The sequence below is a fragment of the Lycorma delicatula genome, chromosome 7 (genome assembly GCF_047948215.1).
Source record: "Lycorma delicatula isolate Av1 chromosome 7, ASM4794821v1, whole genome shotgun sequence".
Lineage (NCBI taxonomy): Eukaryota > Metazoa > Arthropoda > Insecta > Hemiptera > Fulgoridae > Lycorma > Lycorma delicatula.
In genome coordinates, this window is record NC_134461.1 from 124,491,349 (window position 1) to 124,518,959 (window position 27,611).

At 31.4% G+C, this 27,611-nt stretch overlaps 1 protein-coding gene across 6 annotated transcripts in view; it reads right to left on the reverse strand.

Annotated features, from left to right (window-relative positions):
* The window catches only part of LOC142327491 (band 7 protein AGAP004871-like), a 243,013-nt gene that overhangs the window by 121,965 nt on the left and 93,437 nt on the right, over positions 1-27,611 (reverse strand). For 3 of the 6 annotated variants that reach the window (XM_075370604.1, XM_075370606.1, XM_075370605.1), the window contains exon 2: positions 24,682-24,998. The exons of the other annotated variants lie outside the window; for them this stretch is intronic. In XM_075370604.1, the coding sequence (XP_075226719.1) occupies positions 24,682-24,823 (142 nt within the window). In that variant the 5' untranslated portion in view covers positions 24,824-24,998. The remainder of the gene's footprint in view (positions 1-24,681; positions 24,999-27,611) is intronic. 6 annotated transcript variants of the gene reach the window in all.

The window sequence follows — 27,611 nt, forward strand, 5'->3', positions numbered from 1 at the left end:
TTTAAAGAGATTTCATTTATTTTTTTATTGTTTATGAAAGATTCAATTTGGAAATAAACATGAGTTAAAAAAAGCCGGCAAAGAGTTGCATAACTTATTTGGCTTCATCCTCGACAGACTATAACTTAATTGGAACGTTAAACTATGTTAAGTATTCAAATTTATTTTTTCTTGTCTTCAGTCATTTGACTGGTTTGATGCAGCTCTCCAAGATTCCCTATCTAGTGCTAGTCGTTTCATTTCAGTATACCCTCTACATCCTACATCCCCAACAATTTGTTTTACATACTCCAAACGTGGCCTGCCTACACAATTTTTCCCTTCTACCTGTCCTTCCAATATTAAAGCGACTATTCCAGGATGCCTTAGTATGTGGCCTATAAGTCTGTCTCTTCTTTTAACTATATTTTTCCAAATGCTTCTTTCTTCATCTATTTGCCGCAATACCTCTTCGTTTGTCACTTTATCCACCCGTCTGATTTTTAACATTCTCCTATAGCACCGCATTTCAAAAGCTTCTAATCTTTTCTTCTCAGATACTCCGATCGTCCAAGTTTCACTTCCATATAAAGCGACACTCCAAACATACACTTTCAAAAATCTTTTCCTGACATTTAAATTAATTTTTGATTTAAACAAATTATATTTCTTACTGAAGGCTCGTTTCGCTTGTGCTATTCGGAAGAACTTTCTTGCTACGCAAGAACTTTCATGCGATAGTTCTTGCGTAGCACTTCATTTATGCCGTTCATTGTTTCTTCTAAATCCTTTTTATTCTCGGCTAGTATTCAAATAAACTATTAAAAAAACTATTTTTAAATTAAGTTTTGAAATAGAAGACCCATGGTGATACCCTTTTGACCCTTGATTGAAACCAAAATGAAATTAATGATCAATATTCACAAGTCATCGTATTACATTTCATAAAAATCTGTTGAAGATTTTGAACTATTATTCTGGCGTTGAATATTATTTAATTAATAATTTTATTATTACTACATTTCGTGCATTTCCGTTCATAAATAATTTTCATTAAGCCTTTTGAATTTTGATTTACTTATATTTATTCTTATACTTACGACCTTCATCTATTTTTACCTAGACATTATCCACATTTGTTTATATTTTAAATAATTAAAACGGAATTTAATGATATTTATATTATGTTCTATAATTAATGATATACTTCGTAATGCCACTCTAAGATTTTTACCACGGTTTCCCTTGAACCATCCACGCAAATGCAGGGAACTTATTCTCTATTGTCGGCTACTTTATCTACTCATTCCTGTTGCGATCTACGTAATATATTATTAATATAACGATGAGAATAACAAATTTATTAATTTATTCATTGGCTAGCTTTAAAATGCCCATTATTACTCTCAGGGAAAGATACTTTGAACGGTGCAACTTATAATTCAGTTTGTTTACACCCTTCACAGTCGAAATAAAGATTTCGCCAAATTAGTGTAGAGCAACAGATTAATTTCGCCTCTCTAACTGTGGGAATATAGAATTACATCTACAGTCTGAACTCAGTAGGTATAGGGAAAAAACGATATTTAAATATTTGTAGTAATTTAGTACAGTTTTAATATTGTATTCATTTTTAGCTATGAAGAGTATACAGTGTTTGATACAAATATATGTCAACAAATATGTTCTTATTTATTTTCTATATTATTTTCCTCCTCGAAAGTAAAAAAACAATATCAAGCTAATTCTTTTAAAAAGTCAACAGGAATATTATCTTATTAGAATAAGTAAATAGTGGAAGTTTTATTGCGCAACATTTTTTGCATAAAAAACTTAAATTATATTCTAAAGTAATTTTACTTTAGAACAAAAATACAGTAAAGCACAAATTATCATAAGACGGAATATAACACGTGTGATAAAAGAGCGCACAAATAGACGCAGAGCATACTCGTATGCGGGAGAGAGAGAGAGAGTGAGAGAAAACGAGAGTAAACAATACAGACAAGCGGAAATGTTGGAAAACCTTGAGAAAAACTAAGTTTTTACACGAAGGAAGGTAAATGTTAAAAGTTTAACTTAAATGTTTCAAATACTAAAGTTAAAATATTTCAGCATTTCCGAGAAAACAAGACTAAGAAATAAACATAGTGAAAGAGAGAGAGAGTGGGATAGTAAAAGGAGAGGTTAATTGTGATTGATGCCCTCACTCTCCCATCAGGTTAGGAAGTCCTAAATAAATAAAACACACCAGCCAGTATAATCTACTAATTCCGAAGATATGATAAATAAACAAACGAATTAATTTTAATACAACAGTATTATGCGTGGAATGAATTTTATGTTAGTAAAATACAAAATTCGTAAAACATTATATTTATATTAAAACATAATTTTTAAAATTATTAAAATGTTCGTATACGCTGATTTATACGATTTTCGCTTAAAACCTGAGAACCACTGGACCAATATAAACTATTCTTATGCCATTTATTAGATTTTGAGAATAGTTTTAGGCGTAAATTTACTCGACTAACTTCATCATAAATAAGAAATAAAGCTAAGAGAGCCGTGTCGTATTTTTACACCATCATATCTCGTGAATTAATAATTTTGAATAGTTGAATACATAAAATCAGGTTCGGTAAAAACAGAACTTTACGGAACGAAAATTTCGTGGACAAATGTCCACAAATTTTTTTTTTTTTTAATTTAATATAATAAATTCGAGTGGAATAAATTACAAAGATGTCAACCATTTATTAAAAACTTTATTTTCGTGATTCTCAAAAGCGGTGAATGACGTCATTTTTACTTTCGCTGCGAATATAGATATAAAAACTATATTAAAGGGAAAAATAAAAATGGCGTTTCAGGTTCTTTTTCAAATCTTTAAGCATCCAACTAGTTCATCTAGACCGTTGATTCTCAAACTTTTTCGCCCACCGCCCGTATTGAGAATCACAAATTTTCTAGCGCCCCCAAAATTTTTAAACTTACCATCTGTTAAAAATAATAATTTCAATCGCTGTTTTTAAGATGCGCTCTTAAAAACATTTGCAATTTTTTTTTTAACGTGGCATATCCTATAACCGAGTAGAAACTTACAGTTTAAATGACAGCAATTAAAACGCATATTTAGAAGTATGTTTATTTAAATTGCTTTCAAAAAAATTACAACAGTATCTATATAGTTATATAACAACAATAGCGATAGCATATTCAATATAACAATAAAATAATTAAAACAAAGCTTTCTATTGAAAAATTCCACTTACATTAATGTGAAGGACGAATCTGATGTGTTTTAACGAGTTTGTTAATATCAGGCTCGAATTTACTTAAAAACAGCCATAAGTCGCCGCGTTCGGTAAAATGCAGCCGATTTTCTCTTTTTGGTTAGCAACGTTGCTATAAAACTAAGTTACGTTCAGACTAATACGATGATGGGAATGCTAGCAGAAATCGTTGAATGATCTTGGGTTAAGCTGAGAGCATACCTATAGCAGTCTCAACCTTTAAAGATTCAACACCTCGGCATAAAATGAACAAAACCCAAAAACTGCAACGCTACATTAAAGACTTCAAAATTTTTCATTAAAGCTAGATCAAACCCTTTGTTTTCCAAATTTATTTGTATTAGATTGTTGCTTAGATCGGGAGATATGCAGCATTAAAGAGAAAAGCAGCCTTTTCTCTTAAAAGTGGAATATTTCGGTTCAGAAAAATCGCAGTCATATAAAAAAATAAATTAAAGCTTAAGTTTTTAAACGATTTTAATGCAGTTTAATGAAAAAAAATTCATTTCTTCCATTCGCTCGATCAAACACGAAGTAAAATTTTAAATTTTTTAAAATTTTCTCATTAATTATTATTTTTTTTAATTTGATGATTTTTTTTAAATCTGAAGTTTACTAACAAAGAGTAGAATATTCAAGCATTAATTTATTTTTTTGTTCGTTTCTCTAGGCCACTTGGTTGCAAGTTAAAGTAGTTTGAATACAATAACTTTTTATCATAAAATATAGGTGTCCCTTTAATTTTTTGTACAGTGTAGTAGGTATTTAATTTTATTTTGAAATATCAGGAAAACATAATTAATTTAAGCTTTTTTTTAAATTAGCCATCGCCTGAACGCCCCCAATTTTCTGTGGGCCTTCTACCGCCACCTCTGAAAGCCTCTAGCGCCCACAAGGGAGGCGTTATCGTTCACTTTGAGAAAACACGATTAGACCAAAAAAAATACGAGTATGTATGCGAGTCGCACTGCTTTTGGCCTTATATCTCAGAATTAACCGAACCGATTTTCTTCAAATTCGGCTTAAATATTTATATACCGTTGATCGGATATTGATAGAATTAATTTGTTTTTTAAATTCATTAAGAAGGTGGGAGATATCACGAAACAAACTAATTTCGATTTTCTTTAAAGGCTTTTTTTTTGTTTAACCTCTGAGACCACCATTAGGTATTGTTTTAGGAAATGAAATGAATGATTTGTAGCGTGTGTGAAAATGCCATGCCTGACCGGTATTCGAACCCGGGACCTCCGGACGAAAAGCCGAGACGCTACCACTAACACCACGGAGGCCGGCTTCAAAGGCATTTTAGAAACAAATTTCTTACGTACAATGCACATATAAATAATTCAAACACCTTACTGTTTTTCAAAAAAATCAACCCTTACCTCTTAAAATTGAAATATACTCTCTTTTTGTTCTTTTGCTACATCTCTCCCTTCGATTTAAATATTTTTCAAATTATATTTGGAAGTTTATACTTCATATTTAGAGCCAACAAGAACCGTCTAAATTTTTTTAAAGATTATAGACCGCGGAACTAAAATGCAGAAAAGTTTTTTGAAAAAACTCTTTTCTTACTTTAGCCTTTACTGAAGGGAGTGTTACGATTTAGAGAAAACTTTACTTAAGCAAATTTTTTAAGTTTAACTTACATATGAATATTTTTAGAAAAGGTTTTCTTAAAATTTATATCTCCAACTGTAAAACATTTATATTCTGTTTTTGGTTTTACTAAATGTTTCAAAAAATGTCTTGTTTTTTAAATTTTTATTATTTATTTATAAATCTTATTTTTTTTTTATCGGTCGCAAATCGAGCCGCGTCGTTAGAGCCCCTATGGCAAGTATGACAGAAGCGGGGACGTTACCTCTTCATCTTTAAAATAGGATATTTCGACACGATCCGTACCTTCAAATTAATTTTATTAAACAAATAAGAATGATTTATAATATATGAATTGTGTTTAAGAATCCTGAATAAATGTCATCTTATGCGAAAAAAAGTTTGTCGATTAGCATTCTTTTTTTTTATTGGAGCGTATTAAAGTCCCAGAGTAAGTAATCTAATATATTCAAACTTCAGAAGTGGTCCGACCGAGATCAGCTGATCCTGATCGGTCAAGAACGATTCAACCAATTTACATCAAATTTTATCATATATAATTAATTTCAATGAACTTGATGTAGTAGTTTGAAGATTTTTGAGCTTAAAAATTTTATACATTGACACACACACACACACATATATATATATATATATATATATATATATATATATATATAAAATATCGTCAAATATTTTCATGATTTATTTAATATTTATGTATTGAATGAACACTGTTCAGGTATACAACCACGCTTTTTCAAAACAAAAATTTGACTCCGAAATTATTTTCAAAATTAGTGATTTTATTATTTTTTTTAACAAAAAAGATTACTTAAAAGCAAGTATGACTTTATCTACATGGAACTCTATGGACAATTCCATTTTCAACTCTATGCAAAAAATTAAATCAAAACACATCCCGTCAAGTATTTTTCATAATTTATTGTTTATTTAATACAAGAAACTCCGAAAGAAATTGAAGCATCTAAAAAATATAAGTTTATCCAACTATGCTAGGTTTTTTAATCAATTACTATTTTTCATTTTTATCCATGTAAATAAATTCACTTGCTCCTAAATAATGTTTTTTGTAAAAAAAAAAATTATCACTAATTTTCAAAATAAATTCGGAGACAAATTTCTGTTTTTGAAAAATCGTGAACAGTGTTTCAATAAAAATAATAAATAAATCATCAAAAATACTTGGGGGATGTGTTTTGATTTTTACTTCTATATAAGACGTAAAGGAAATATTGTGATCGCGAAAAATTCCCGTTTTCAGATTTCAACGGAAATATCAATTTTGATCATCCCTGAATCCATTTTAACTAGTTCGGCGTGAAGTCTGTACTTACGTATGTATGTATCTCGCATAACTCAAAAATGATTAGCCGTAGCATGTTGAAATTTTGTATTTAGGACTGTTGTAATATCTAGTTGTGCACCTCTCCTTTTGATTGAAATCGACTGAACCAAGAATGCAAAAACTCCAAAAAAATTGAATTTTGGACTTTTCCTTAACTACAGTAATAAGCCGTCATTGAGAGCTTACAACGATATATAATAAGTGGTACTTATTTTCATTGGTTCTAGAGTTACAGCCAAATAAAATTTTAACTAATGAAATATTTGGATCTTACAAGGGGAAGGCACAGCGGTTCGAATCCGGCTTAATCTCCTTTTTTTATTTAAATAAATTGATTTATTAATAATTATTAACCTGTGATTGTAAAAAAAAAAATTACAATAAATAATAATTCAATAACAATAAAAAAAAATATCTGATGTTATTAATGAAATAAAATTTGATGTATTTTTCATTTTAAAAATATGCGTATATGTAATTTAATAGGCGTACAAGGAAGTCATGCAGTGATCACATCAGATTTTTAAATAAGCAACAAAGTTTTTATCTAGAATTTAAGATATTTATACATTTTTACAAGTTAGTAAAAATCGCATAAAGTATTCAAGTGATTTTATTTTAAGATTTTAATTTCATATTACAACAGACAAACCATTTTTTTTTTTTTTTTTTAAGTAAAATTTGAAAATAATAAAAGATTATGTACGTGATTGTGTATTTATGTTTATTAGTGTTTTTATTTTTTATTTTAAAAGTGTAAATTTGTTATTATGATGATGTCTTATTGAGAAAATAAAAAAAATCTGGTTACCAAAAAGGTTTTCTAATCATACTAGTAATTTTTGTTATTGTTTTATAAAAAGGTGAAATTTTTTTTATAAAAGTTAGACCCTCAATAGTGTAGAGCAATGAAAAAGTCGTGCAAGTTATACTATGATTTGACCGGCGTCGCCGGGAAAGTCACGCGATACTTCGCCAGATTTTTTATAGCATTCGCCACTACTGCTACTAATTGTTAGAAATCCGGTCTGAAATCGCTTCATTTTTATTTTATGTTATCCTTGCATTCCTAAAAAAAAATTAAAAGTACTCAGAAAATGTTTCATCTTCTGAGTACACAATAATTAAACGACGCATTAATTCTCTACAGAAAATGTATAATAAATAATTTGACGTCAAACAGAATTTGTTTAGTCAAGCACTGCAAAATAAACAGTTTAAACTGACCGATAATAAAATACATAGTTTATTTAAATTAAAAACTTTCCTTAAATTCACGAGGAAATCCAAGGAAAAATCTATAAAAAATATATAATACAGAAATACGTTATACGGACAATCTGATGCTAACTTTAAAAAAAATCTGATGTGGACACCATATGACTTCCTTGTACGACTATTAAATTACAACTACACATTTTTAAAAACGAAAAGTACATAAAATTTTATTTCATTAATTTCTTCTAATTTTTTAAATAATTAAATAAAATAAAACAGAAATCAAACTAGAAAATCTAAAAATAATACGATTAAAAATTATAATTTTCAATTAAAATTAAATAATCAGATATTTCACCAACTCTATTATTATGTATGTGTATATGATGATATATGGGATGAATGATTTTAATCATCTGTGAAAATGCCATGCCTGAGCGTGATTCGAACCCGGCACCTTCGGATGAAAGACCGACGCTACCATTCGTACCACGGAGGCCGGTATGTAATAACGCCTTTCTTTTTCCTGTTTATCCTCCGGTAATTACCGTCCAGATAATACTTCAGAGGATGATATGTATGAGTGTAAATGAAGTGTAGTCTTGTACAGTCTCAGTTCGACCGTTCCTGAGGTGTGTGGTTAATTGAAACCCAACCATCAAAGAACACCGGTATCCACGATTTAGTATTCAAATCCGTCGTATAAATGTTACTGCCTTTATTAGGATTTCAACGTTGGAACTCTCATGTTCGAAATCAGCTGAATGGGTTATTTAAAAATGCCTATTAAATTACAAGTACACATTTTTAAAAGTACATAAAATTTTATTTTACTAATAACGTCTGATTTTTTTTTCATTTTTTTTTTTTTTTTGTTATTGAATTATTAGTTATTGTAATTTTTTTTACACTCACGGATTAATAAATCGATTTATTTAAATTAAAAAAAAAAAATAAAGGAGATGAAGTCTGATTTGAACCGATGTGGTCCTTCCCCTTATAGATCCAAATATTTCACTAATTAAAATTTCATTTGTCTATAACTTTGGAACCGATGAAAATAAGAACCACTTATGATATATCGTTGAAAAGCTGTATATGAGGGCTTATTACTACAGTTAAGAAAAAGTCAAAAATCCAAATTTATTTGAATTTTGGGCTTTTCTTTTGGTTCAGTGGATTGCAATAAAAATAGAAGGTGTACAACTAGATGTTACAACAGTCTTAAATCCAAAATTTCAACATCCTACGGCTAATCGTTATTTAGTTATGTGACATACGTAAATACTGACGTCATGCCGAAACTAGACAAAATGGATTCAGGGATGGTCAAAATATGGATAGTTCCGTTGAAATTTGAAAACCAAAATTTTTCGCGTTCACAATATTTCCTTTACTTCGTAAAAGGAAGTAAAAAACATAATGTAATCAATTGCATCATATAATTAGGTTCACGTGATCGTTTGTACCAAGGTTACAGGGAAACTAAAGGAGAAAATATATATATAGATATATATATATAAAAAGCCAACCAAATAATAATAGAGTAAACGCGCTTTAGTGTAACAAACAAAATACATAACACCTGCATTGAATCTATACGTTATTCCCATGTTCCGTACCGATGTATATTTTGATATTACAACACAATAATTAACATATTAATGCATTCGGTTTCTAATGTTTCACTACTGTATATGAATATGTAACAAGAATTTATCTAGTGTAATTAAACATGAACAACTAAACTGAATTACCCTACGGTCAGAGGTTATGTTAAATCATATTATATTACGACAGAGATTCTCAAATTGTTATCGGGCGAGGATAGGTTGTTATGAGATCAAACGATAATGTAGCGACTAATAATCTGAATAATCGGTACGTTAACCTAAATAACGATTACTCGTAGTACTGAATGAAATTTTGGAACAATTAATTTTGAAGAGAATGAACATAAAGGAAGTAATTTATTTCGTATTTAATATCATTTACATGACATCCGGAAGATTCCGGGTTCGAATCCCAGTCAGCCGTACCGATTTATCCTGTACAAGAAATTTCTATACTTCATTTCTACTTCCTTGTACGAAGTAAAGGAAGTAAAAATCGCGAAAAATTTCAGTTTTCAGATTTTAACGGAAATATCCATTTTGATCATCCCTGAAATCATTTTCACTAGTTTCGGCGTGACGTCTGTACGTACGTACGTACGTATCTCGCATAACTCAAAAACGATTAGCAGCCGTAGACTGTTGAAATTTTGGATTTAGGACTGTTGTAACATCAAAATCAGGGCAAAACCCCAAAATCCAAAAAAATTTGGATTTTGGACATTTTCTTAACTGAAATAATAAGCCCTCGTTGAGAGCTTTTCAGCAATATATGTTAATTGGTACTTATTTTCATTGGTTCCAGAGTTACAGCCAAATGAAATTTGAGAATGAAATATTTGGATGTTACAAGAGGAAAGCACCATCCGTTCAAATCCGACTACATATACACATATTTTTTTTTTTTTTTTTTATTTAAATGTATTGATGATTTATTAATAATTATTAATCTCTGACTGAAAAAAAAACTTTTACAATAAATATTAATTCATTAACAACAATATAAAAAAAAAAAATATGAAAAATATCGGAAGTTATTAGTGAAATAAAATTTTATGAACTTTTAATTTTAATTCAAAAATGTATATATAGGTCAATAATTGTTAATAAATCAATAAATTTAAATTTAAAAAACTAGTTAAAAAAATATATGTATATGAAGTTGAATTCGAACCGATGTGTCCATGATTACGGATCCGACACGTTCTCATTTACACCACATAATTACTTGGGGAATGTGAAACAAAATTAATATATAAACTAATATAAAATGCTGATACGGACACCACAAAACAATGTGATCTGATGTGGTGTCCACCAAAATGCAATTATGTAACTGTCCACTTTATTAAAGAATTGGAGGATCGTATTTCACTTTCAAATGAAATAAATTTAAATGAAGTACAGCAAAATATGTGGTATTTAATAGGCGTACAAGAAAGTCCATATCCGATTTTTATTTTTTCGGTTAAGCGATATAAGCTGCTAGCAACGGAAAAGTATAGGCCTATTTATCGGTTAAAAAAAATCTAAAAAGATTGGTATTTTTCTTAGTTTTGTACCTTAAGGAGACATTACAAAAATTAACCAAAAAAATATATATTTAAATAAATTGTAAATCTTCTGAAAAAACCTTTTTTTAACCCAATGCTCCCAATCAAGAAATCTATTTTTTTTGGAGACGGATGTTTGTGCTTATGTACGTAAGTATATTAGGCAGTATTTTGGTCTTATGACTCTGGGACCCCGATGACCGATTTTCTTCAAACCTGGTAGAAATCTACTACATTCTAGGGGGAAAGAATTTCTTTTTTTTTTGCAAAAATTGGAGAAAGGGGTGGATTGTGTTGCCCAAAATAAAATTTCAAATCTTTACTGGGGCATTGTAGTAAAATGTTTTTAACGAAAGTTGAAATTATTTTTATCGACATCACAAATTACCAACTATTTGTATTTAATATTCATTACCTCCCCAAAAAAAGCTTTATATATTTTTTAGCTATATCTGGCCAGTAAAGGAATTAATGGGAGTTTTTTGCACCTATATTTTCTATATCAATAGGCCTGCAAACTAATAAATATTTTTTGCCCACTCCATTCAAGTACTATGCGGTAAAAAAAAAAAAAAAAAAAAAAAAAAAATTTAAATCCATCTCGCAAGTTACCATTTGCAATTAAAATGTAAAAAAATAAATCTTTTGATAGTCCTTACTTTTTAATATTTCTTGAAAAAGAATTAGTAAAAAATTACAAGTTTATTTATTTAGATTTATGGCTGTATATTTGTATTTTTTAAACAATTTTAGAAATTTTTTTAAAATTTATTATTATTACTTACGGGCTATTTAAAAAAAAAAAAAAATATTTTACCCTAACGCTTTCCCTTGAGTATGGAAGCCCCCCAAAAATGAATTGTTTTCATTATTCAAGAACAGAAAACAATAGTTCCACCGTTCAACTGTCGTTACGTCCTCCATAAGTGCAGAAATAATCGGGCTCGACTTTTCTGAAAATTGCCCGGAGTGCGAGGTAGAAGAAACCCCTCCCCGACATGTATTCTTTCTGTGCCCGCGATTCGCCATAGATCGTGGAGAGATGCTGGGCAACTTGAGATGTGAGCACATGTTTCGCCTTGAAGATACCGATCCCATAACAAGGTGAAGCACAGTGGAAGACCGGAAAGATTCGTCAGGACGATCACAAGGAAGCTGCATTTATATGAGGAGTCCCGCAGAGGAGAATGGCGCCGGGTGGCGCGGGGGCGGACAGGTTCTCGGATGAGTGCATAGGGGGGTCCCCCGTACGCGTGGGGGTCGCCTGGATACGATGAGGCCGGGAACACTCTGCTCGTGCGTCTGAGGTGGCCACTGGTAAGCGGTATGACTGTTTGAGATTTCGGTCTTGACTGCTGTACGGGTGTGTATCCCGTGGATGTTGTGGATGTTAGAAGCTTTGTCCTGTTTTCTGCATGGTTCTTGGGCAATGTTGTTGTCGGTATGTGTATTTAACGCGCTGTATATGTTGATTCCAGTGGTGTGTGACATCCTGTTGGTTTGTTATGACTGTGTGTGCGGGCGATTCCCCCTTACTAATGAAATGCTTTATAAGTAGTACCAGGAAGGGGTGGAGATTTAATCGGTAGTGCGCAGGTATACATACGCCCTTGCTTAAAAATGGCGGAACCTGAGTCCGACACTGCTTAGGCGCCCGTAAATGGGGTTCGTCCCCCTCTTTAAAAAAAAGTACAGAAATAATGAGTTTTCAGTATTTATTTATTTAACTATGTATCAAAAATTTAAACAATTTTATATAAAAGAATAATGAAAAAAGAATTCAAAATTTTAGTAATTCTTTTTTAATTAAAAAGAATTATTTTATCATATAAATAGAAACAGTTTAAAATGAACGAATTGGAAAATGTACTGCCGGCTGTTTTCTAATACGTCGGTGTCAGGACAGGTATCCATCCACTAAACAAATATCGTTTGTTCCCAGGCAAAAATTGGAAGAAAAAGACATAAAAAGTAGAAAAAATTATTAAAAATAAAAGAAAGTCTGTCTAATTTTGATTACTCTTTTATGATAATCACTCTATTGTTAGGTTCCAATTAACACAATATCCTGGTGTGGCAATCAAAAACTTCAAAAGTACAGTAACACCGACAATGCAAACAAGAGACGCTTTTACTATTATAAGCTAGTCACATTCGATATAACTTGCGATACAATTTCACAACTGTTGATCAATATCTAAGTGAACGTTCACAATTTCTAGCAAAAAGGGTGTAAGTTTTAATTAGAAAGTTGCAAAATAATGTAACAATACATTAATTTATCACATTCATTTCCGAAGTCATTAAAAACTTAAAAATCTAACAATTTCTTAACTTAGGAGAGGTTATCTAAAGTAAAACCCGTTTCATTGTAAAAACTTTAAATATTTTTTACTTCTCTTGAACGACATACCTTTTACTACTTCTCTACATAATTGCCATATGAATTAAGACATTTACCGTAGCGATACACCAGCTTCAATATACCCTCGTCGTATCTTCTGCCGCCAGTCCATTTAGAGACTGATTAACAGCATTTTTAAGTTCATCGTCACCTGCGAATTGCTTACCGCTCAAAATCTTTTTAATTTCTCAAACGGATAGTAATCAGAAGGAGCTAAGTCTGGACTAAATGGTGGGTGATCGTAAATTTCCCATCTAAATGTTCTCAGTAAATCACGTGTCGGACCTGCAACAATTGGACTTGCATTATCGTTCAGAGGACGACGCCGTCGATCAGCCGCCCACGACGGCGATCTTGAATGGCACACCGTAACTTACAAAGAGTTTCGCAGTAGGCTTCTGCATTTATAGTCGTTTCAACCGACATGAAATCTATCAGGAGTATGCCAAACCGATCCCAAAAGACTGTGGCCATCAGTTTGCGTCCAAGCGGCAGTGGCTTGACCTTTTCTGGTTTGGTTGGTGATTGAGGATGACGCCGTTCACTTGACTGCCGTTTTCTCTCTGTCGTGTAATACGAAATCCACGTTTCATCGCCGGTAACAATTGAATTAAGGAATTTATCATCTTTTTCTGTGCAGCGTCTCAAAATTCCAAAGCAATTCCCATTCGGATTTTTTTGTGACGTCCGTTAAGACGTGCGACACCCGATATGCACAAACCTTTGTGAAGCCTAAACGGTCATGAACAATGCGACCAATAACAGCTCTTCAATCAATAAAAAGAAAAGCCAGGTCGGAAATCGTTGAGCGACGATCTTTTCTGATTTCATCATCGACGCGTTTCAACAAGTCCTCGGTGATTATCGAGGGCCTCCCCGAGCGATGTTCATCGTGCACATTAGTTCTGTTATTTCTAAACCTTTCACATCATTTTCGGACGTTTCTTTCATTATTACATTATCACCGTACACAGCAACCAACTGCCTATGAATTTCAGCCGGTTTAACGTTTTGATAGTTTAAAAAACGTATGACTCCACGTATTTCACAATCGGCGACAACATCGATTTTCCTATTCATTGTATAACGTAATAACCCACACGTAATTAAAGATACTAAAACGCGAAAACTTACAGACAACAATGCACTGTGTACATTACTAGCGTGATCATGAACAACACAGGTTCGCCAACCTTAAGGAAAGAAATTTCCCAGCGGTCTTTACTTTAGAGATATCCTTCGTACAAATTAAAATCGAAACCTTTAAATTAAAAATTTTAAAAACAAGTTCACGAATTTTGTGGACTCTGTGTAGAGTCAGCCGGTTAGTTGAACAACGCTCTATTATAACTCAACAACATGAATAAAAGATAGGGGAATTCCTAAATCGCGAGGTTACTACCTATCACACTGAAATGGGGACAAACTAATTCGGTTGTATAAAAAGACCTATCCACAATAAAATTTAATTGGAATGATTAGTTGGTTGGCCGACCGAGTTGAATAATTTATAGAGATCTTAAAAGGATATCAAAACCTTAGTCATTCGGGAATCCTGAGATAAATATATGTACACAACTTAAATTCGAGATTCTTCCTAAAATTCTCAAAATTTATTATTTATTAAAAATCATTCATTTAATACGCGTAATATTGACTTTTATATCTTTCAAAGGACTATCTACTGCAGCCATGTCCAACCCGCGGCCAGTGGGCGCATGCAGCCCAGTTGTTCCTTTTGTGTGGCCCTTAATAAATTTTACATAATTATTTTCTATGTGTTAAAAAATCTAACAAAAGTTATATTTTATTCAAGTAATTGAACATCTATGTATATTGGTTATGACTGCTTAACAGCGTAATACAGTTTTCATGACTATTTTTTATACAAACTATTTACAACAATCATAAATGGCTCTACAGGGCCATAATTTTCTTATGACACTAAAAATACACACGGTAAATAATTCTTATTTTTAAAATAATGATTTAAAAATAAAATACATAGTTTTAAATAAAAATTTAAAAAAAGAATTATGTTAGAAACAAAGTATAAATAATTTTAATTAGATAAGGTGAATTTGATAAAAAAAACCAAAAAAACACCGTTATACAAAATATTATATAAAAGAATAAAAATGTTTTTGAAAAATATTGTTTTATTACACTGAAAACTGTAAAATAAAATTATGATAACAAGTGTCAGGCCGTTTATACTTCTTGTCTATCCGGCGTGCGGCTCACTTCATATTTCTAGTATTTTACCGGCCCGGTAACGGTTTTGGGTTGGATATAGCCGGTCTATTGAATTGCCCGCAGGATTTTAATATACAGAAGCACTGCTGGAAGTCGTTCCCTAACAAGTCTCTTCAGCAAGTTTTACTACACCTCTTTTGAATCTCCTTTACCAGGTCAAATCTTTTCGTTCGAGCCTCCAGCACATTTAATTCCGATGCTATTTTTAAAACTGGATTTTCTCTAACCCGTCAAATTTCACGTTCTACCGGAAAAAAAGCGGACTAACAATTTGTAATTTTTTTTATAATAATATTTTTAATGATTATATAATATTTATATATAATTACATTATATTTAATTATATAATTTTTAATATTTTTTCAATATTTTTATTTTTTATTTTTAGTAACGTCTGCGTTAGTTTATGCTAACTGAAGGGCAATAATCGCCCTTCAGTTAGCATAAACTTCAGTTTTTTCACTTACAATGAGTATTTTTTCGTTTTGAAACGTATAAACTACCTTTTTGAAGACTCTGTTTTATCATTCCAGTATATCTCCACCGCTGTTTTCTTTAGTTAAAAATGAAATTAACCAATAACTTTAAGCTCCTTCAAATTAATTACTTCGGCTAGTGGCGACTGGCGTATAGACATTGTGGAACTGTAGCAACCCCTATTTCCACAATATTATCGATAACATTTAATATAAGTCCTTTTTTTTTAATTCTTTCTTTGTACTTGTACAATATGTAATCCTTAATGTCGGTAGCCATCACCCATTTTATGAAAAATATACAGAAATCTTTGTATAGAACTGTGCGCTTCACAGTTCCAGCGGCGTGGTGTTTGGTTGTTGTGCGCATGCGCACATAGGAAGGTACACGCGAGGCTGCGAGGGAGAGACAGCACTGTTGTTGCTGGAGTGCAGGTGGAAGGTAGTTTTTTTTTTTACTCCGCGTGTGTTGTGCTTAAAAACCATGTACCATATTATTGAATATGAAAGTGCAAAATTATATTATTATCCTGCTTCCAGCTATTCTAATAGATTCATTTTTTTTTTCAAAACAAGAAAAATGTATTTTATTTTTAAATGAATAGATCAAGCATCAACTGTAACAATTTAAGTTAAAGTACGTAAAAAATGTTTGATTTTGTTCTTTTAGGATTTTATCAAGTTTCTGAATAAATTTTATTTTTATACACGTTTGTTTCCTTTTATACAATTTTAGAACAAGGCTAAAAATTTTCTGGAGCAGCACCCCCACTAATTTTTGCTGCGAGCCGCCACTGAATTCGGGAATCATGAAACAGTAATGACATTAAAAGAAATAAATAAATTAATCCGGCTTTCCACAGCAAGGTGAGGGCTAGATCGGTTCCTTAGTAATGATAGAAGAAATATTTAGCAGTACAGATCTGTAATCACATTCCTTTCCAGCGAGATATTTTACGTTATTAGAAAGCATCTCGTCGAAATCGTTCACCCAGTCGCCTCCCTGGAGGTGTTTCTCATTTATAGTGTAATTTACAGTAGTATGAATTTCAGAAAGTTAAAATTAATAAAGTCAACAAAAAATCACGAAGAGCCGTATTAAATGACTGAACGATTCGAATTTCAAATGGATAGTGTTTCTTTTGAAGTTAGATCTTCGATGAATTTAGCTTTAGCCACAGTGCTTAATTCAGTTAACCGTATGTTTACCAAAAATGAACATCGGCTAGGATCGATAAACCCAGGTAGAATACGATAGTAAGGAGTGTTCAGTTAACATAAAAAGTCACCGGTTTCACTATGCCGAAAAATTAAAGAAAAAAGGTTTACGGTAAATAAATTACAATTTAAGCTTTAAAGAAGAGTTTTTAAGATTTACACAATATTTCATTGTTATAAAATACAAAAGAATGTAAATCTTACTTTTTTTTAATGCAATCTACCCGCAACCGATCTAACAAAAGAAAAACACATTTTTCACCTGCTCTTAAAAAATACAAGATTTGATCTACCCGTAAGACCCCGAGAGCAATTCTTACGACCACAATAACAAACGGGAAACACTCCCTTGTGCATACCGAAATATTCTTTGTCTTCTGAGAATTCCTGTATCAGAATACATTAAAACAATTTAAAACTACAAAAGTGGTGGCAGTGAAGCAATATTTCTTTAGAAGAATCCACACAATAACGTATTGTACAGTGTCTACTACTACGTGTTTAATGTGCATAAAAAAAGAAAAAATCGTGCAGTGATCAATAAAAAGCGATAAAAATTTAATCAATTATTAGACAAACAACTCTAAATCTCAATCGTTGTACATTTTTAGTAGTTTACTTTCAAAGTTCTTAGTTTGTAATTTTATTGTTTTATTTTATGAATATTTATTGAAATTCAAAAAAACTACGTATAGCAAATGAGATAATAAAGAACCTACTTTCCGTGACCATTTTTTTATATGTACTACATATTTAAAAAAATCTACTAACTTATCTTTAACTGAAAAAAATTTATTTTTTCACACCATCATTAAGTAAAACCTTTTTTTGATATAAGAACAAAACCGCTATGTATTTTTTAATCGAAAGCGACAGATACTGTGAAATTTCAAAATTGTGAAAAATTAGCGTACCTAACTAACCCAAACTAAATAAATCAATTGTATTTCGATGGTTATTTGTTTTTTCTTTCTGACAAATTGTAAATAATTTACTATAAATTTCAATTAAATGTTCAATAGATGAAAGTTTTAGTTAACGAACATCTAAGGCAGTAAACCCATAATATTGAAAGAATTTTTAACTTTCTTTGCAGGAATGAGTAATACAAATGTTGGGAGTTTTATAAAATTATTTCTCATAAAATTTGAATTTTTATACCTGCGATATATAAAATTAATTTATGTATTCAATCGACTGATGATATATATAAAATATTAATGGATGTATTAGACAGTAAAAAAAAAAAAATAATTTTTTTTTTCTCTTCAGTCATTTGACTGGTTTGATGCAACTCTCCAAGATTCCCTATCTAGTGCTAGGCGTTTCATTTCGGTATATACCTACATCCTACATCCCTAACAATTTGTTTTACACATACCAAACTTTGCCTGCCTGCACAATTTTTCCCTTCTACCTGTCCTTCCAATATTAAAGCGACTATTCCAGGATGCCTTAATATGTGGCCTATAAGCCTGTCTTTTCTTTTAACTATATTATTCCAAATGCTTCTTCCTTCATCTATTTGTCGCAATACCTCTTCATTTGTCACTTTATCCACCCATCTGATTTTTAACATTCTCCTATAGCACCGCATTTCAAAAGCTTCTAATCTTTTCTTCTTGAGTACTCCGATCGTCCAAGTTTCACTCCCATATAAAGCTACGCTCCAAACATATACTTTCAAAGATCTTTTCTTGACGTTTAAATTAATTTTTGATGTAATCAAATTATATTCTGACTAAAGGCTCGTTTCGCTTGTGCTATTCGGCCATTTATATCGCTTCTCCTTCGTCCATCTTTAGTAATTCTACTTCCCAATAACAAAATTCTTTACCTCCATAATCTTTTCTCTTCCTGTTTTTATAATCAGTGACTGATCTACATTATTTCTACTACATTTCATTACTTTCGTTTTGTTTCTGTTTATTTTCATGCGGTAGTTCTTGCGTAGGATTTCATCCATGTCGTTCATTGTTTCTTCTAAATCTTTTTTACTCTCAGCTAGAATTACTATAACGCCAGCAAATCGTAGCATCTTTATCTTTTCACCTTGTACTGTTACTCGGATATAAATTGTCCTTAAAATAATAATTAACTATTAATGATTAATTATCGGAATCATAACAAGGCCCTTTCTCGGAAGCCGAAATATTGTGTTGTGTTACATAAAAAGGGTTTTGTTGGCTTGTTTAATAGAGGTGTATTTTATTATATGCTTTTAAGAATAAGAGACTGTTATTTTTACCAAATACTGGCACTTTCAAAAATATAAATACTTGATTAAAAATTAAAACTTTTAATTTTATAAAAAATAATTGATTTAGATCAACGAATTTATTAATATTCCTACTTTTCAAGCGAGCTATTTCCAAACTGCAATTTCAATAAGGTTCGGTTATAAAAATTAAAAAAAATAAAACCAATAAATTCAAATTGATAAGATGAACAGAAGAATTGAGAGGAGAGTGGAAGAAGTGTTAGGAGAAGACCAATTTGGTTTCAGGAAAAGTATAGGGACAAGGGAAGCAATTTTAGGCCCCAGATTAATAGTAGAAGGAAGATTAAAGAAAAACAAACCAACATACTTGGCGTTTATAGACCTAGAAAAGGCATTCGATAACGTAGACTGGAATAAAATGTTCAGCATTTTAAAAAAATTAGGGTTCAAATATAGAGATAGAAGAACAATTGCTAACATGTACAGGAACCAAACAGCAACAGTAACAATCGAAGAACATAAGAAAGAAGCCGTAATAAGAAAGGGAGTCCGATAAGGATGTTCCCTATCACCGTTACTTTTTAATCTTTACATGGAACTAGCAGTTAATGATGTTAAAGAACAATTTAGATTCGGAGTAACAGTATAAGGTGAAAAGATAAAGATGCTACGATTTGCTGATGATATAGTAATTCTAGCCGAGAATAAAAAGGAATTAGAAGAAACAATGAACGGCATAGATGAAGTCCTACGCAAGAACTATCGCGTGAAAATAAACAAGAACAAAACAAAAGTAACGAAATGTAGTAGAAATAACAAAGATGGACCACTGAATGTGAAAATAGGAGGAAAAAAGATTATGGAGGTAGAAGAATTTTGTTATTTGGGAAGTAGAATTACTAAAGATGGACGAAGCAGGAGCGATATAAAATGCCGAATAGCACAAGCGAAACGAGCCTTCAGTAAGAAATATAATTTGTTTACATCAAAAATTAATTTAAATGTCAGGAAAAGATTTTTGAAAGTATATGTTTGGAGTGTCGCTTTATATGGAAGTGAAACTTGGAAGATCGGAGTATCTGAGAAGAAAAGATTAGAAGCTTTTGAAATGCGGTGCTATAGGAGAATGTTAAAAATCAGATGGGTGGATAAAGTGACAAATGAAAAGGTATTGCGACAAATAGATGAAGGAAGAAGCATTTGGAAAAATATAGTTAAAAGAAGAAACAGACTTATAGGCCACATACTAAGGCATCCTGGAATAGTCGCTTTAATATTGGAAGGACAGGTAGAAGGAAAAAATTGTGTAGGCAGGCCACGTTGGGAATATGTAAAACAAATTGTTAGGGATGTAGGATGTAGAGGGTATACTAAAATGAAACGACTAGTACTAGATAGGGAATCTTGGAGAGCTGCATCAAACCAGTCAAATGACTGAAGACAAAAAAAAAGATGAATAGTGAAATACTTATATAATAGAGGAAAAATATTATTACGTCCCGTAATAAGGAAAATTTGTTAAAAAACTAAAATTACACCCAATTATATATTTCGAGTTAGAAAAGGATATATCAACGTTTGCAAGAATTTACATTAGAATTTGCAAGAATGGTTCGACTAACATATTAGTAAAAAAAAAAAAAAAAATTATATCATAATCAATTTTTCCCGCGTAAAACGTATACAAAACATTAAATGTCGTTTTCCGCATTGGCGTAAATCAGAAAAAAACGTTTTTCAAAAAAATTTTTGAAAAAGAAAAATTTTAATATGTTCAAGAAATAATCAACGGCTATAAAAATGAGATATTACAACATTTTATTCAACAGTCTTTCTTTCTTTTTCCTGTTTAGCCTCCGGGAATTACCGTTCTGGTATTACTTCAGAGGATGAATGAGGATGATATGTATGAGTGTAAATGAAGTGTAGTCTTGTACAGTCTCAGTTCGACCATTCCAACGATGTGTGGTTAATTGAAACTCAACCACCAAAGAACACCGGTATCCACGATCTAGTATTCAAATCCGTATAAAAAGTAACTGCTTACACTAGGATTTGAACGCTGGAAATCTCGACTTCGAAATTAGCTGATTTGGTAAGAGCCACCACTAGATCAACCCGGTGCGTTATTATTCAACAGTCTGTCAATTATCAGTTCGACTAAACGACTATTAAAATGCCCATGACATTTTTTTTCAAAAGAAACGCATTCCGGGTTCTGACGGGTATTTTGCGATAAATTTTATATCGTTGTCAGTGAATTACGAATTCGACTACATAATCTGAATTGAAATAAAATGATGTGAACGCGTGATGGACATAGATTTGAAAGTAATTTATGGATAAAAAAGGTGCGTGTGAAACGGGAGTTAACTAATTAATGCAAATAGATTTTGGTTGAAACGCTTTATGTAACTACAATTTATTATTAACTTGTATTCTAATTGTAGTAGACGTTTTATAACAATAGAATTACTTGATCGATTTAATACAGATTCTTCTCGGCAAATCTATGTAGAATTTATACCGGTTGAGCAGTTAAAACCGAACCAAGGCCGGCTCACGGTGCAGTTATTTGAGGGCATCTTTAACGCTGCTAATACTAGCGTCAATATTAGTTCTGCGTAATACTACTGTAGTCATCTGTAAATTTTACATGCTATAAAACAGTACAGTTTCGTTTTTTCACTTCTGTTTTCAAAAATGCCTTATTCGATCGAGGAAAAAGAGCGCTATAGTAAAACTTATTGCGTTCTGGGTTCCTTCAAATATTCGAGGAAAAATTACCGAATCACAGCAAAGATTAGCATACACGAATCTGTTAAAAATGACGTAAAACGGGTTCGGTTTTTCAACGCAAAAAAAAAATTGGCAATGTTTCGTTAGGACTCCAGAGGCCATAGCCGATATTCATAGAAAAATTCCTGCCAGTCAGTTTCAACCGAAGCCGCTATAGTTATTATCCGAATGATACCGTTAAAAACTTGTTGAACACCGTAAAAGAATTTATGATGGAGAAGATAAAAAGCAATCTTTTGAGATCATGATGAATGATTGGCAGACGGGATGGGATGCCACTGACAAAGATAGATGGACCCACAGACTAATCCCGCACATTGCACCGTGGTTCGGGAGGGAGTTTAGGGAGCTGAGTTATTGGCTCATCCAATTTCTGACCGGCCACGGGGCTCTCAAGACGCATTTATACTGTAGGAGAAGAGCAGATTACGAGGAGTGTCCTTACTGTTCAGAAATTGATACCCCTGAGCGTGTAGGGTCCTATGTAGAAGATGGCGCGATAAGAGACAGGAATGCGAAGCGTCCGTGGGCCCACTTCAAGTTAATAACACAATCTCCAAAATATTGGACAACGAAGAATGGTTCGTCACAATAGTGAATTTCGTGGCTAACATCATGCGACAGAAAGACTGGACCAGTCTTTCTGAACAGTAATTTCTGTCCGTAATTGAACAGTAAAATTGAACAGTAAATGAACAGTAATTTCTGTCTGTAATTTCTGATGAACAGCATTTCTGTCCGTAAGGAGATGAACAGTCATGAACCGACGTAAAAAAAAGTTCTGATATCAGGCGAAGAGCCGGACCGGAGAGCGAAGGGGTTATAGACAGCCCTATGCGGAGCAATCGTTTGTCTGCACCTGTGCAGATGGGCGATGGTGATGAAGCACGGGGACTCTTGACCTCCTGAGCTCAAATGCCCTCCCAAGGTTGTGTAGTGCTTAATTGCTGATCCGGTGAAACGGTGAAGTAGGAGTTTTAGTCGGTACGGTGCGGGTACACGTTGGCTCTTAATAACATTTAGCCGAACCCGTGCAAGTCCGACACTGTTTCTGATAATCGGTACAATGGAACCGATACGGTTTGATCGATTGAAAAGATACATATAATTATCTAAAAATAAGATGAGTCATGTATGGAGTAAAGTCAAGAGTAGGGGGATCTATTACAACAAGAGTGAGGATAAAATATTGTTACCTACGATGGGTAGACCGGTTAAGTTCTTAGTATGTAAGAGAATTTTGTATGAATGTGTATTGTCACCTGAGGAAGCTTAGAGAAGTCTAAGTGAAAAATTGTGTATTTAATATATATAAATTTGTGTAGTGGATTGGTTAATCCAACAGATTAATAAAGATAATATTTTTAAGTAAAATATGTCTTGTTATTATATTTAATTATATCCAATCAAATAAACTTAAATAAATTACATTTAAGTTAACATTCATATATATATATATATTACATATATTACAAATAATATTTCCTTCCTGTCTTAATAATGGTCATTTTTAATAGTCAATAAAAAACTGTTCTCTTTCCAGCAGTTAATATATAGCATTATTTTTTTTTTCAGATATACTTCCTCAACATCTCAATAAACATTATCTTTTATTACTATACACATCTTATTCATCTTATCAAAATGAATATAAATGATTTTTTTTAATGATTAAAAATAACAATCCTGTTGAAAAACTGCTTGTTGATGAAACATTCGGAAAGCTTTCCGGCCAAAAACACTCAAAATGAGGAAGGGGAGAAGAAAATGAAAAGTTATTAGGCAATTAATAAACAGTATTTTTATACTTTCTTTCTATGTATCTATACAAAACCTAAAATCGACTAACATAAAAAGATATTGTTAACGGGTTTTAAAATATATTTTAAATAATAAAATAAAGCTGCTTATATAAAACAAATAAAACTAACATGGGAATAAATCACTTAAGCTTCAAACTTATCGGCAAAGATAAAATAAACCGCGACTAGTATACAATAATACCGTTTGATGTTTTAAAATTACATTTTTTTTTCTTTTGAAGCCGCATCAATTAATTACTGAAGCGATCATATTAGGATTCACAGGTAATAAATTTTCTAAATTTTGGCTGGGGATCGAACCTAGGACCTTCAATTTGACAGATAAACCCCGTCTGTATCACCGAGGCGACAAAATTGAGTTATTATTCTATTTATTATGAGGTAAAAAGTAGAAGTAGGTAATTGTCACACAAAGCTCCTTCATTTAAGATCATCATTCTACTAATGACCGTTCACCCTTAAATGCAGGAAGTAATTTACGAACGGTCCCTAAAGAGAGAAAAATACTTTCAAGAGGGTATTTTATAAAGCTAAGCGTTTATTTCGTATTAAGAAAGAATAAAACATTAAATGTTGCAAAACCTCACAATTATATCTCTCGCTATATTAAATACATTATGTTTTTCTAGTTGTAATCCATCGAGAATTACTTTAAGGAGGTAAGTTTTCACAGTGCTGTTACTTAAACAAAAGATTTTATACTAAAAAAAAAATTATTCAATTAATTTAGAAATGAAATAAAAATTATGAATAGAAGTGTAAAAAAAAATACACAAAAGCACCACAATACATATTCACTATATATATATGTGTGTGAATAATAATAATAGTAAATAAATAACAAATACCATCATTTTCAGAAGTATCATTGTTCAGCCCTTCATCGTGATTAATTAATCCAGCTATGCTGCTTCTTTTTCGTCGTCCGCCGCTATTACTCTCATCGGTAATACCGTCCTCAATTGTCAGTGTCGTCATAGATTCAGCCATATTTTCCCGGATGGGAAAAACACGACGACTTTCCACTAAACACGGCACTGTTAATAATAGTTTAAAATTTTAAAACAATATTATATCGATTGAAAGTTTATATACACACTTTATAATGAACTTTAAAAATTCAGAAAGTTTAATATAAAAAATTAGTATTTCCGAATTTTATGATCTGTAATAAAAAGAGAAAAAAAATAATATAATAATTTCAAGGTAATAAAAAACTGATTTTAACTAATATTAAAATTTAAAAAAAATAAATATAGAAAAATTACATGATTCGTATTAAAATATGTTGTAATAAAAGAATACCTATTTTTAAAAATACAAATAAAATTTAATAAATAATAACAGATGTTTAATTATAAAAAGCCAAGCCAAGAAAGTAAACGGAAAACGTTGATCGAACTACTAAAACTAATTTTCAACGAATGAAAATATGTAAACAAAGTTTGCGTGAATAAATTTCTTATTTTGCTTCGTAATTCGAAGTGTGCCTTTTGGTAATTTTTACATTCCCGTCTAGTGCTATAGTTTAGAATGGAAAGAATTGCAATCTGCTCAGGTTGGGCATATACGGTTTCTACCGGATCTTGACGTTTTGACACCTAAGAAACCCCCCCCCCCAAAAAAAACCCAAAAAACGCGATAGAAATTATCCGGATGTTCTTATGTACGTGAGTGTGTTTGGTCTTGCACTCCTTATATATCTTTTACTACTGGATCGATTTTGACCAAACTTGGTCAGATTGTCAATGTACTGAACACTGATACACTCCCCGTAAGAAAAACACAAAAAGTGGAAAAACGTGGTGATGCGATAATAAAGTTGTGTAACTAATAATTTGGTGTAATATTTAAGTTAATTAAACGTGGTTAGAAAGCGAAAGATATGTTTGGTTAGGTTCTTTTTCCTGTTTAGACTCCGGGAATTACCGTTAAGGTATTACTTCAGAGGATGATATGTATGAGTGTAAATGAAGTGTAATCTTGTACAGTCACAGTTCGACCATTCCTGAAATGTGTGGTTAATTGAAACCCAACTACCAAAGAACACAGGCATCCACGATCTAGTATTCAAATCCGTATAAAAGTAACTTCCTTTGCTAGGACTTAAACGCTGGAACTCTCGACTTCCAAATCAGCTGATTTGGGAAGACGCGTTCACCACTAGACCAACCCGGTGGGTTGAGTCAACATAATCTAACCAAACATAACCTACGCTCGCTAACAGACATATATTTTTTTTAATACATTGTAATAATAATACGTTTAATACGTTATTTTTTGTCGAAGAAGTTACATTAAAAAAGTAGCGTGCGATAACAAACAAGTATACCTACAAAATTTATGACTTAATAAAAAGATTTAAGAATATTCTCTAAAAAATTAATAAATTTTTTAACTCAGTAAATAATTTGTTTGTCTATTTGAATTCTTTTCTTTTTCAGATTGTAAAAAAAAAAAACAGTTTTATTTCTTAATAAATACAGGAAACTGTAAATTACATGACTAAGTTACAATCCTAGAAATAAGTAGCATGCATATGCGTCACAAAAGATAAAAGCTTATCTTTGAAAAGTTACATTTTACGAACGTCAATGCAAAAAAAAAAAAATTGTTCTTATCACATTAATCTTGGTTTTTCCTGCTTTATTATTGTTTCAATTTATTTTTCAAAAATGTAACGCTTTGTGGAGAACTACACACTCTACAGAACTACAGTACCCTGTACTGTTTGCCTGTATTCCTAAGAGTGTAGTTTCTTAGTTTTATAACTTCGATACGAATTTTTTTTAAAAAAGACAATTTTTTTAAAAGCAGATTTCTGTTGTTTTATTTTTATTCACAAATTTTTGGTCTCGAGTTGTTATTTCTGCTCTCGCAAAAGCTAAGAGATTATTTTACCTTGTACTGATGTGTTTATACAACACAGTTACAATGATACTTCGAGAGTTTGTACTTTGAATTAACAACAGGATGGAAGGAGTATAATAAAGAAAGTAATTCCTATTAAAATGGGCATATGTTACCAAAAAGTAGAGTACTGTCATTTAACTGCGAGACGTATTGTTTTTCAGCAATGAAAGTGAAATATTTTGTAATAGATAGTCAAGATTACGTTCTATTTTAATAAATAAAAATTATTCTAGTTTCTTTCATAATTGTTTTTTCCATCCCCCTGTAAATAGAAAATTATGGTAAAATATGTACCAGTATATCATAGGAAATTCCTTTTTTTATCTAGAGCCAAAAAATAAATTTTTCTTTTAAAAGTCCTGCCATATTGAAATCAAAACAAAATACTTCCACGACCGATAAAACTCCGTGTATTTGAACAAGAATTTTTTTAAACAAATTAAGTTTTAATTAATTAATATTATTTAATTAATTTTTTACACAAATACTGAAATTACGGATATTAAAATTGCAGTAGCCAAAATAAACAAAAAACGAGTATTTTTTATGGGTAATTCCTACAAGTACACTTTTAATTAACTGAAAGTCTTAAGAATAATAGAAAGGAACAATGTTTCATACAGGGACGGATCCAGGGGGGCTATGGCCCCCTCCAAAGATCCGAAGGTCTTGCACCTTGAAAACCCAGTTGAAAAAAAAATTGAAACATTTTACCAATACTGTAATGTCATAATAACCAGTTGCAATTTGCAACTTTGTAATTAACGTGAATAAATATTTTTTCTTAATAGGTAATTAAGAGAGCCGACGTCAGTTGCGCTAACGCATATTCATAACATGCAAATTGATACAGATAGCGTTATCG